The following is a 13346-nucleotide window of genomic DNA, read 5'->3' as shown; positions in this document are numbered from 1 at the left end:
ATATCCGATCAAATTGCTTATGTTTTTCTTTATCATGATTTACCGAAATTGTCCTCGTTATAACCGGAATCTCGTTATAACTGAACGCGTTACAACCGATTCGTTCTGCCATTACACGCAAAGGAAAACGGGACCGACGCGATCACCTCGTTATAAGCGGTTCCTCGTTATAACCGAACTCGTTATAATGGGATTTCACTGTAGTAGAGGAGACCAGCCAGCCAGCGTAGCATCGTTCTGGAGCTGGAAAAAAAAATCGTGGAGTGATGGAGAGAACCGATCTCAAGCGCACGAGTGCACAGCGAATGGCTTTAGTATTCAACTGGTTCGTATTCTGTCTTTCAGTAAAAAGGAAATCAGGTGGTTGTTTCACAGGGTTGACAATTGGCAGTGCGGCATTTTAAATCCTTGAGCGAATAAGTTTTCATATGAGAATAGATCTAACTCAGTAAGTTTGTGTTGTGTTGAAAGGCAAAAATAATGCTGTGCATTTCCAGAGATATTATGGTTGGATTCGTAGGTTCAACAAGTGATGCATAAATGTGTTAAAACTAGAAATGTCGCTATGGCGACTGGTATGCCTCCGCCATAATGCATGATTCTCCTAATAGGTACAGACAGTACATGTGGACAATGTGTGATTACATTTTCACAAAATTGGCAAAATACATATTAAACCGACAAGTTTGTCACAAATGTGTTTAATGTTCACCTACCTTGGCCTAGGTTTAATTGGATGAACAGGAGAGCATGTATTTGGGAGTTAAGGACTTTGACTTGACTTTGACCCATTCATATGTTTGTGCATTGAGTTATTTTCAAGGTACGGAGAAAAAGTGCAATTTCTGTATCGAATAGTAAATTGTTACCATTTTCATCTGGCCTTTGACCCTAAAATTCATAAAATAATCACTGTCAGGCAGAACATGCATGAATATGTAGTACGTTTCAAGATAACTTGAGCCACTTCCGAGATATGGAGGTTCAGCACTTTCACATGATCTTTGACCTTTTGACCTCTGAGGCAAAAACAAAAGAAAAAAAATTCCAAAGAATCTGAATTACATTATGCATGCATACACCAAGTGTGAAACATAATAATCCTGCCAGCATTGCATAAACATGAAGGAAATAGTAAAATTTTGAAGTGTTTCCCTTGACCTTTGACCCCTGACCTTTGACCCCATGAACCCTAGATTTTCTAGATAATCACTGCCAGTCAGTATGTGTATATATACTATGTTCCATGAAGATACCTTGAACAATGTCCAAGGTACAGAGAAAAAAGGTGAAGTTTTAATATTTTTACTTGACCTTTTGACCTTTGACCTTTGACCTCATGACCCAAATTTTCATCAGAGAATCTTAATTGGGTAATACATGTATACACTAAGTTTCAAGAAAATATCTTCAGGCATTGCATAGATATGGTGGAAATAGTGAAATTTTATGTATTTGACCTTGACCTTTTGACCTTTGACCTTGAGCATGTGCACCCAAAAGTTGATAGGCACAACTTCACCCCCTTATACACATACATGCCAAGTTTCATTAGGATACCTCAAAAGGTTTTGATAGTTACCCTGTCCACAAAATTCATTACGGACGGACGGACAGAAGGAAGGACGGACGGACAGACGGACGGACGGACGGAAGGACGGACGGACGGACGGACGGACAACCCGAAAACATAATGCCTCCGGCACCACTTCGTGGCGGAGGCATAAAAACGTGTTTCTTTTCCATACCCTTGATATGACTGAATGAATACAGTCACAGTGTAGTTAAATTGGTATACTTGTCATGCATAAACAGCAATATACGCAGATTTGGTATTAAATTGTGCATCACTCAAATGATAAGTGGTTTATATCACTGCTGCTTCTTGGTAGCACTGTAATGATGGCCATGGAAGAAATGAAGGGAGAATGTGACTTACCTTCACAGGTACATGTTTTACAACATATGTAGTTTTGGTATACAATCATTCATCATCCAAATGATGAGTGATTATTAAATGACTTTTTAGAACATGAAGAAACATCTTTAAATGTTTAATGCTATAATGCCATATCAGTCAGTATCATTTTGACATCCATCTGCAATTATTGAACAAGCCAGTTTCCAGTTGAATGTGCTACAATAATTGTACTGTGAAGAAATGCAGATACATACCAGCTGTGTGGACACAAAAAGTCACAAACACAAATGATAAATAAAGCAGTGTTTTGAATATCATGGAATTCATTTCAGTCGTACATTTGTTGAAGGACATGTTTTATACCTGTTTCAATTTATAGCACAATACATCAGAATTGCAAGTACTAGTACACTGGTATCAGAAATGCCATTACAACACTAAATACCAGTATTAAGATGGCCATTTTCCCTTCGACATCTGTAGTGGAAAGAAAAAGCAAATGTATTTCTGCATGCATGAAGTTTCATTTCAAGTATGGTACATATATCTATTTGTTTGAAAATGCACATAGTGCAGGCAAGACATACACTTGGGACCTGGTCTCTCATAACACAGCTACCAGAGTGATATTTCATTTCGTAAATTGGATATAGAAAATAGTAAAGCCCTCTCTCGTTACCTTTCTCAGAATTACCGGACGAGAAACACATATTACTTTCATTTTGACAATGCTCGAAAAAATAGTAAGATATCAAATAGTAAGGACCTCCCTCATCGCCTTGCTCAAAAAACCCGGACGAGAAACTGCTTTCTTTTTTTACTTGGCCTAATGCGTGAGGGGCTCACCCTTTTGGCCAATTATCAGGCATTATTCAAAGACTTACAGTATTTTCTTTGTGAAGCAGTGCAACAAGTGAAAAAAAGAAAGAAATCATACTATTTAATCAAATACTAATTTGAACTTCAGGTACTATGCAGTAGAAGTCTGCATGCTGTCCACTAATTTACAGACTGTATTTTTATAATTTTACCGCACCAGGCCAAGTTGGTTCATCTTGGGACTATGTATCTAGATGATCATAATAATGTTCCTCACACTCGCAGTGTGCAAAAGGAAGAAAAGAAGCAAAAGTGGGAAACAACAAGTTCACATTTTGTAAAATGTTGGCAAGAACTGGACTAACCGATATTGTTGATTATGTATAAACAGTATGTGCATTGTTTATCTGTTGTACAAATAGATTATCAGTTTCTTTTCAGGCAATGAGGGTTAAAAATATGATTATTATATCTTCAACAACAAATATATAACAGTACTTTAAAAACTTCAATTCTATCTTAAACTACATGATTCAATATACACTGTATATATCAGGGGGTATTTGTTGATGTTTATTGATTTAATGATTAAGATTAGTTTTCATTTTCAAATATACCATTGCTATATTGCTCTGTTACAGCACAGGAGGAAGAGACAGGGGGAGAAGAACTGTTTCATCTATCATGGCAAGAGATGTGTTTGGGAGGGATGCCCTGATGCCCCCATTTCCAGCCAGGCAAACCATATTTGACAGTGCCCAGCAGATGGACTGCTACCATGGAAAGCTGACCAATAGTGAGGTAAACATCCACATTGCAACTTTGAACTTATGCAAAAAATAGGCGCAATAATGTAATGAATAAATATATGAATACATATATACATACATACATACATACATTCATACATACATACATACATAAATGTTGATTAATGATATTAATAATAGAAAATGAATGAAAATACCCCCCCCCCCCAAAAAAAAAAAAAAAAAAAACACACACAAAACAAAACAAAACAAAGAAACAAACCAACAAACTAACAGATGAATGTTACAGTATGTGGTAATATTGAGGTTGAAATTGGAGGTAGTATGATGTCATGTCCAAGATGATTGTAGATACATGTACTTTACTTTTGTCATGTCAGCCATTTAGAGCCATGTGGTTATATACAAGACCCGCACACCTCAAATGTATCCATAGGAAGAGAAGAAGCTATATGAGAAGGGATGAATTTAAATCATGAAGATGTTTCGGTACTTACTTTCCTTTCCATTCTCACAGTATTTTCTCTCTGAGCGTACTTTGCTGTAGATGAAAAACGTTTACAGTGACTGTTATACTTCTGGATCCTTTTTTCCTTTTTTTGGTTTATTTTGTTTTGGATATCATATAAACCATTGATCAATGCACAGATGCATATTAGATCAGGAAATTGTGTTGTTTGATTTAATCTCCTGTATCAGAAATGGCCTTTGTATTGGCCTGCTGTCCTGGCAAAATACTGTAAAACCAGAAATATTCTTATAAATGCATTTTAATTTTGTGAATTTTGTGAAAGCCAAGATTTGCTAAATTAAAATGTGCGCAAAAGGTCTTGTCTACACTACAATATGCATTGAATGCCAGTGGCTATTCGTAAAAATTTCATGCCAAGAAGAAGGCCTTGGCTCCAATCCACGAAAATTTCATGCTGTGAAAATATCTTGCTTCACAGTAAATGATTATTTCTGAACAATATTTGCACTAGAATATAAAATGCTTTTCTGTAGATATGGATCATACAAATATTCTCCCCATGCACATCAAAATGACAAACACATTTATAAGAACATTAGAAAAGATGTTATCACATTTAGAAGATCCTTTGACTGGTGCTTAATATATAAAACAAGTTATCATTCAAGTCTGTGTTTGCGTCAGACTTATTTCTCAATCCATTGCTCACAGGAACAGAGCTTCCTGTGTATGTATGTGTATTTAAGCTGATTTTGAAATTGCTGATTGTATGTGATGTCAGGAAAACTTTAGAATGCCAATTTAAGTCATTTGGTATAGTAATTTCAAAGTGTCGTTTCTTAATTCTTTGTCATGGTCTCTTTATGCAAATGGGATCAGTACAAATAAGGATACGTATTGTTTTTTTGTTTGTTTGTTGTTGTTTTTTCAGGCTTATTTTTATGGGATGAGGAGATTTCAGTTTGTTGTTGTAGCCAATTTACAGGTTATAAAAATCCCAAATTCCTCAACCTGCTATGTGAATGATGATGCTGCTGTCTCATGATTTACAATGTATATACCACTCACTTGATGGATGAAAATATGTGTATTTTATGCATAAAAATGTTTTTAGGGAACAATTGAATGTTTTAGGGAACAATTTATTACAATTTGTTTTAGGGAACAATATTTGACAGATCGGAGAGTTGAATTTTTTACATGAAAGCATAAAACTGTTGCAACTCTTGCAGCATTGATTGTACATTCCAGTTTGTTCGTCTGGTAGTATCATGTCAGTGTATAGTCATTAATGTCATTATAATCTTGCTGTCTCACCCCTTCTTTTTCCCCTCGATTAATCATCATCCTCTCCTCGTCACCTTCCAACACACTTCACCAGGAGGATAAGATCTTCAAGTATTACCTCGACAAAAGGGGAGCATATCTGTTGAGGAAAAGCAACTCACAACCAGACGTCCTGGTGATTTCCATTGTGTAAGTCCTAAGAGTCAATTAACAGGGTGCTTCCTAGTCTTTGTCAAAGACCCTCTCACTGTACATAGCGATTGCAAGAAGAGCAGGCAGAGGGTCTTTGTGTAAGACTAGGTAAACCCATAGCAAAAGCCAAGACCCAGAAAGAGGGCCTGTGGAGATCTGTTTGAGTTTCGTTAAATTACACTCAATCTTGGAATTATCAAATTGTGCTATCTACAATTGATAGCAAAAATCACAACCAATCAGGAGAGGCCATCCGAAGAGGTTCATGCAAACACTGAGAGAGAAAGACAGCCAGAGTCCTCCAATGGATGTGTCAATTGATTAATACTTTGGAATAGTTTGGAATAGCTGTAATGTAAAAGCTTGTTATCAGGTCCTTGGCAAAAACTTGGCAAAAACTAAACATAATTCTGAATGGACCATTAAACTTTCCTATTTTCTATTGTTTCGGACATATGTGGGCAAGTCCAAGATAAGGTCCCCTCAGAAGGCAAAATTTCATCTTTGCTCAATATTGACATGTTTGGTATCATTTTGAAGCTTATGAGTTGAAGTTTTGATTTCCATGGAGGAAAAAATGATGTTATGTAAATTTATGCAAATTTCAAGGGCTTCATTTGCATAAATGTGAAACACAGCGTTACGTATGGGACATTTATAAAAATTCATATTAATTCAAAGGAAAGCAAATAGTATTTGATTAATATGTGGACATAAGAAGTTCATCACATAGTCTAACTTGGTATGAAAATTTAGGGATTATGCAAATGATTATGCAAATTAGCTCGTGTCCTATCATGAGATGTCCCATACGTAACAAAATGAGGTCATTTTTTTAGGTTTTTTCTGAAATTGCTAAGGTTATTTTAATGCCCTTTTGGAAAGTTCTAATTTATTGTTTAGAGAAATTAAATACCAGAGAAAAAAGAAAAAAAAATAAAAGAAATATTTTTTATTAGGCATTGAAGTAATGTTACGTATGGGACAAATGCATTACGTATGGGACATCCTCATACATATTGCATGTGAATGCATGTAGCTAGCTAGGAAGGTCTCTCAGTACACAAATGGTCAATCATCCTGAAGAAAGCATCCCAACATTGTAGCTACTTTTTGAGTTATAGACACTTGAAACAATACATGAACTTGACTGAACAATTTTCAGAAAGGGGGAGGGGAAAATGGCAAAATACACAATGAAAAATCAGCATTAAAGGGATGGTCTAGTTTTTTGTAGAAATGGGGATTCAGTTTTCAACATTTAAAGAGATGATTGGAAACCAATTTATGTGAATTATTTAAGAGCATAAAATCCTAAGACTAGAGGAATTCAAAGTTTATGTGATGGAGATCCAATTTGAAATGGTTGTGATATATATAGGAAAAAAAATAAAAAGTAAAATTTTTTTTTTTCATTGCAAGTGATACACAAATAGTCCTTATTCAGTTTTCAGTAGTAGCCACAACAAAAAATTCATGGGTACACATACTGAGTTGTGACTCAAATCAATGACCTGACTGCTAGACAGACATCATATATCTACTCGATCACTGGGGTTTCACGCAGCAGGTTTTGCTTATTTATTAAACTTAATATTTCTTGTGTCAAGTTGTTTTTTATTGAAACTAAATGGCAAACTGCCCTTCATCAATGCAAGTAAACACTTTAAACTATTCAGTTTTTCAGTAGTAACTATCCTGATAAAAATAGGGCATACATACTCCGGTTGGTCATAAAAAATATAGAATATGATTGAATATGATTATGATGGTAAATATCTGAGGAATATTGTTCTCTTGTCAATCTGGATCAGTATTTGAGTAATTTCAACTGATTCCACCTCAATAATTATGCAAAAATTTGTTTAAATGGGTATTTTGCAAAATTATTTTGCAAAATATCCATTTCATAAACATGGTTCTCCACACACTAAACGAATGGGGGACAAAGGGCATGCATACCCAGGTTGGTCATAAAAATATAAAAATATGATTGAATATGATTATGATGGTGAATATTTGGGGAATATTGTTTCCTTGACAATCTGGATCAGTATTTGAGTAGTATCAACTGATTTTACTTCAATAATTATGCAAAATAACCATAAACATGGTTCTTCACACACTAAATGAATGGGGGACAAACTGTCCCATACGTAACTGTCCCATACGTAACACGTCATGTCTGTCTTTAATTAGAATCTGTAATTAGAGCTTTTTGCCTAATGACATGAAACTTACCTGTGATAATCTTGAGTGTTGTGACTTTCATCACAGTGAGTTACAAGTTGTAGAATGATATACTTTCAGAGAGTTTTGAGGTTGAAAAAAATGTTCAAAAAAACAAAATTTTTCTGGTCCCATACGTAGCGGCACATATTTTCTCTTCTAGAATATAATTGTCAAGGTCATTTTTCTCAATTTTTTACATGATTATACTTCTTCTAGATATCAATCACCATGATGAAGTTCAATATGATCAAAGGCCATTAACACTATTTTTCAGGTCATAAAAGTCTCTGAATGTCCCGTACGTAACGTGCGCATTATCTTGGACTTGCCCATGTACATTACAGTGATAAAAAAAAATTATTAATGGTTATTTAACACACACACACACACACACACACACACACACAAAGGAAAATCCACAAAGTTTGAATTGCATAAATTGATAGGTAAAGAGTTTATGGTGTTGTCAGTTGGGGAGCATTGTTTCCATTTTTAATTCCATAGGATTCCTTGTTGTGTCAAAGCTTTGCTTCAGTGTTTCAATGGTTGGATTGTTATTGCACTTCAGATCACTATACCACAAGCACAATGTACTAGTAGACCGCAAGTTGGATCACATACGTGATCACATACATGTAAGTGAAAATTGGAAATTGTTTGTGGGATGTACTGTATTTTATAACTTAGACAAGTAGTAACTTCTTTATAGCTTCAAAGAAAACTCCTATAGAAAAGTTCTAAAATCAATTTTTGCAGATTTTGTCCATGTACACTGTTTCTTTTTACTTAAAACATACAAATACCCTGTTGCTTAGCCTGTGTTGATACTTAACAAAGAAAATCCAGGAAGTTCATTCATTGTAAACATCAAATATTGATAGTGTTTACATCAATATTTGTGTGTCTGTGGTTTTTGTGCTTGTGTAGATGTGAAGGTTCCTGATTTCATCTGTAAAATTTGCATCATTTAATGATGTTTGCAAAAAAACAATTTCGGGTTTCGCTGGAAAACTCTTCCTTTCGTTTAAGGAATTACAGCTTGTTATAATTCCATCCAACTTATGTTTTGTACCCTACCCTAAAACATACATTGAAACCCAGAATAAACATAATACTGGTACAAGTTATTGCACAAACAGCATTCGCTGTGCTAATCTGATGGAGTTCTCAGAAATACATGTTTCTGTGACAACTCACATGACATCTTTCTACGCCACTGTGCGGAACGGAAGCCAATCTCTGCTGTAATGTCTGTCTGTGGGTTCATAAAGTTTAACATGAATTGGTACGCAATAAACAAGACAAGTCACATGCACAAGTGCTGTCTGTACTAATTGGACAAGTTTAGAACGGTGGAGCCAGGAAGGAAGTGATACTGTTTGAGATCAGCACAGTGTCTCACACCTCACGTCCCTATTTCTGCCACAAGGCTGCACTTTTACAACCCAGCAATGTGGAAAATTCTCCTATTTAAATGTATACACACTGTAGTTTCGGGAGCATATAAGACTAAATTGTGCTAAAGTTTTTTTCAGAGTTTTCAAACTTTTCATAGGCAGCCAAGAGGGACATTGAAATGTGTTAATTTTCTGTCCTCCTGGCATACATTAAAGGACAAGTCCACCTTCATGTACATAAGGATTGAGAGAATGCAGCAATATTAGTAGAACACATCAGCGAAAGTTTGAGGAAAATTGGACAATCCGTTCAAAAGTTACGAATATTTTAAGTATCTGCGCAGTCACTGCTGGAAGAGAAGACTACTACAGTGTATGATGTCACATGCGTACAACTATATAAGGAAAATAAAGAGAGAATTTCACAAAACTTTACTTTTTGAAGAAAGTGCACATTTCTTCGACTTGCTACTGACGTATGTTAAGGGTAATATTATTCCCCCTGCCTTCTGAAAGAGAGAAGTCTAATGTACTTTTGTTATGCGAGAAAAATGGAAATATGCTGAATTTTCTTTATTCTTTCTTTATATCGTTGTACACATGTGACATCACAAGCTATAGTAGTCTTCTTATCCAGCCGTGACTGAGCAGAAACTTCAAAAATTCATAACTTTTGAACAGATTGTCCAACTTTCCTCAAACTCTCACTGATGTGTTCTACTAATATAGCTGCATTCACTCAACCCTCATACCTTGTCCTTTAAGGTCTTCCTCAGTGTGCATGTATTTAAAGTGTAAGAAACTGATATATCTTGAGATAGGCTATGATTAGCTAAGTCTGTTGCACTCATAATAAATAAGAAATTTGTGAATTTGTCAACTACGATGACATAAGAATCTATTGTACTGTAAAACGAGGAATGTTCGTGTGCATTTTAATTTTGTGAATTTCGCGAGCGGCAACATCCGCGAAATTAAAAAGCATGCGAAAGTTCTTGCTTACACAATATGCATTGGATGCCACTGGCAATTTGCGAAAATTTCATGCGGCAAGAAAGGTCATGAGGTGCAAATCACGAAATTTTCATGCATGTCTACATAACACCAACTTACACAAGTATCTAAAATGTACATCCCCCAGTTCCAAGTATTTACATAATTGAATGTAATGTATATCCGCCTGAAACCAGTTGACATATTAATCCCCTCGATACCAATTGCCCATAAAAATGTAATGAATATCCACCTAATTCCAACTGTAAGAATCGAAATTTGCCTGAAACCAACTGATAAAGGAATCAAATGTAAATAGTATATCCCCCTGATACTAATTATTGACATAGGAATATATTGTACATGCATCCTCCTGAAACCAAATGACAAGAGTTTCTAATGTACCAAGTATACTGCCCTGATACCAATTGCTATTTAGTGATGGAAGTCAGGCAAGTAGCTCTGGTGTAAATGTGATGAGTGCAACCTTTTCATACAATTGATAGGTGCACCTCCAACTGCAGCTGCCAATGTCTGCAGGACCAATATTATTCTGTGCTGATAGGACTGTGCATATGCCAAAACTGTATACTGAGTCAAACTGATCACATGATTGTTGAGTTGGTTATACAGTATGTAAGCAGACTGTTCACAATTGTCTGTTGGATACTGAAAATTGTGAGAAAAAGATAGAAAGATGGCTAGCCTGAATGAAGGAAAGGATTGTAGAAAAATAGACAGAAAAAAACAAGGAGAATAAAGGAAGAAAGAACTAGAAAGAAACAGCAAAGACATGCATGGTTATGTCGAAAAATAGACAGTAACTGACACAGGGGGAAGAACAGAGATTGTAGATCTGTTGCCATGGCAATATCTGATTGTCTATGAAATAATTATTCTTGTATTGAGATACATTGTTTGTACCTAATTTTCTGACTTCTCTGGGCAGATCAACAGTCTATGTATTTCACAGAAAAGAAACCGCAACTGGTGGTGGGAATGCACCAATATCTCCCTGAAATACACATTAAATTTACCATCATCACAATCTCTCAGTAAACAAAATCATAATTTCCTTGGTATCTTTTTTTATTCGTATTTATCAATTCATTTCATCATGATGAAATATGAAAGAAACATGCAAATGTAAGATGAGTCAATCATAATGATACACAGATGTGTGTAGAGATTATAATTGAATGGGATATTGCAGGAACTTTAAAGAGATTTGTTAACTGTATTCTCAAATTAGACAAACTGACTACAGTGCTCAGTGATCACTTACGTGATACTTGGAGAAATACATGCTATGTTGACATATCTTTTTCATTCCTTTTCATATCCTCATGACAGGGTTGACCGCAAAAACATCTACCACATCAAGGTGCACCAGCGCCATGGAAACGTGTGCATCATCCAGAGCACAGAGGAGTTCTCCAGTTTGGCGGAGCTCCTCCATCACTTCTCAAGGTGCCCCTTTCCCGCTGTCAAACACAAGAATCTCTATCTGACCAGAGCCATTCCTAGTGGTAGTGGTAGTGGCAGTGGTAGTAGTAGTAGAGCCAAGCAAGCCCTTCCCCCGATGCCAGGGGGTAGACCACCACGTCTCTCCCCCGAGCAGAAGAAGTCGTCAATCGACGAGCGACCGCCTATGCCTCTTCCATCCGTCCATGATCCCATTTACGCCGAGACCCGTCACCTTTACTCCCGTGTGGACAAGGTCGAGTCCGACCAGCTGGACCTGATTCTCCGGCTGTGCGCGGAGGTGGACAAGGAAACCTGCCAGCTAAGTCGCATGAAGTGCTCCTGTGGACTCTACATGGAGGAGTCGACGCTCATCGGGTCCTGGATGATGCACCGGGACACCGAGGGCGAGACTACCAAAGGGCGTGTCTTCTTCCTTGACACCAAGACCAACAAGTCAATGTGGCGTCTGCCCAGTCAAGTGGAACAAGAGCTGAAAACTCTCTGCCCAGAGAAGTGGAAGCGAGTTGAGAAACTTATGAAAGAACCAGTTGCCAACTATGATTTTTGAGGAACAATTTTTGGGCTTTCTGTTGTCTTCCTGCAAACCTCAGGTGTTACTAACACTTCTTGGATCCCCTGCTTCCAGCTACCCAGATTCAATACACTCTCCATATGACAAGAACACTGGCATTTTGGTGCAAAATAGCTCTTTCATACACTTGATACATCTTGAGCCCAACCGAGGGAAGAAAGTGGCATGTGATATGACATAAGGAAGATCATTTATTCCAAGATTGCCATTGTACAGTAACAATGCTGAAGGAAACTATATTAGAGTATTTTATGACAGATATATGATAGAGAAATGTATATATTCCACTAGTTTTATGTTCATTAGCTTGACAACAGTAATCATATCATAGAATAGTTTATTTAAGAATTGCTGACAATGCTTGTATTTATGTAACTACTTTTTTGCACATTGGCTGTATGCTTATCATAAGAGAAATGCATCACTCCCTTGTGAAGAGGAGCTGATGCATAAAGTTATGTGCTATTCATGTCAAAAGAAAGCAGAATTGCACTAAATTCTACTTTCATTTAACTGATCGGTCAGTTAACTTACGGACCATTGTGGTTCATGTGACCATGAAAGCAATTTATTATTTTTTTTTTTTTCAATTTGCAAGGATGACAGCATATTGTTATCATTCCAATCATAACTGTCGATGTATGCACTAGTGACAATGAAATCGGGGGGGGGGGGGGGGGGGGGGGTGGAGGAGGAGGAAGGGGATGTCTCAAGAATTTGTCTCATCGTAAAAGAAAAGATGACTCAAGCAGTGAAGTTGTCATGGCAATTAGTCATAGCCATAGCAGAATCACTATCCAAATGAATAGACTTCCTCATATTGAATGAAATTGACAAATTTGAACAGTCCACAGATTTTGGTGCATTTTACTTGATTTCTTGTGTCTTTCATCACCACGGCGATAAATTTTGAATAAAAAAGATACATTGGTTTTTGTTTTTTTTTGAGGGCCCTTCATTAGATAAAGAATCTCGCCACAGTTTGACTGAAACAGAACAAACAAGTCATGGTGTTCAGCTTGGATGCAGAGGTTTTGAGACAAGCAAATGTCACTTTCACTCCATGTACCAATTTGAATATTCCACAGACTTTGATGCATTTCGCTTGATTTCTTATGTCTTTCATCACTACGGCGATCAAGTTTGAATCAGGAAGATACTTTGAGTTGTTTTCTGTTTTTATGAGCCCATCATTAGATTGGGA

At 36.5% G+C, this 13346-nt stretch overlaps 1 protein-coding gene across 1 annotated transcript; it reads left to right on the top strand.

Annotated features, from left to right (window-relative positions):
- The first annotated feature begins 3398 nt into the window (after window positions 1-3398).
- On the top strand, window positions 3399-12381 carry LOC139717306 (uncharacterized). The gene is made up of 3 exons (XM_071628797.1): window positions 3399-3541; window positions 5364-5458; window positions 11437-12381. The coding sequence occupies exons 1-3, from the start codon at window positions 3425-3427 to the stop codon at window positions 12116-12118; spliced, it is 894 nt and encodes a 297-aa protein (XP_071484898.1). The 5' UTR covers window positions 3399-3424; the 3' UTR covers window positions 12119-12381.
- Window positions 12382-13346: the final 965 nt, after the last annotated feature.

This window comes from Diadema antillarum, unplaced genomic scaffold, assembly GCF_040938485.1.
Source record: "Diadema antillarum isolate AM-2024a unplaced genomic scaffold, OU_Dant_1.0 scf00000074, whole genome shotgun sequence".
In the NCBI taxonomy this organism is placed as follows: domain Eukaryota; kingdom Metazoa; phylum Echinodermata; class Echinoidea; order Diadematoida; family Diadematidae; genus Diadema; species Diadema antillarum.
Note: the sequence above shows the minus strand (reverse complement) of the source record. Positions and strands in the feature narration are given on the sequence as shown.

Excerpts from the sequence above, each read along its gene's own strand:
- LOC139717306 (XM_071628797.1), top strand. The coding sequence starts at position 3,425 with ATGGCAAGAGATGTGTTTGGGAGGGATGCCCTGATGCCCCCATTTCCA. Across the intron at positions 3,542-5,363 it reads GAAAGCTGACCAATAGTGAG|GAGGATAAGATCTTCAAGTA; the intron begins GTAAACATCCAC and ends ACACTTCACCAG. Across the intron at positions 5,459-11,436 it reads GTCCTGGTGATTTCCATTGT|GGTTGACCGCAAAAACATCT; the intron begins GTAAGTCCTAAG and ends TCCTCATGACAG.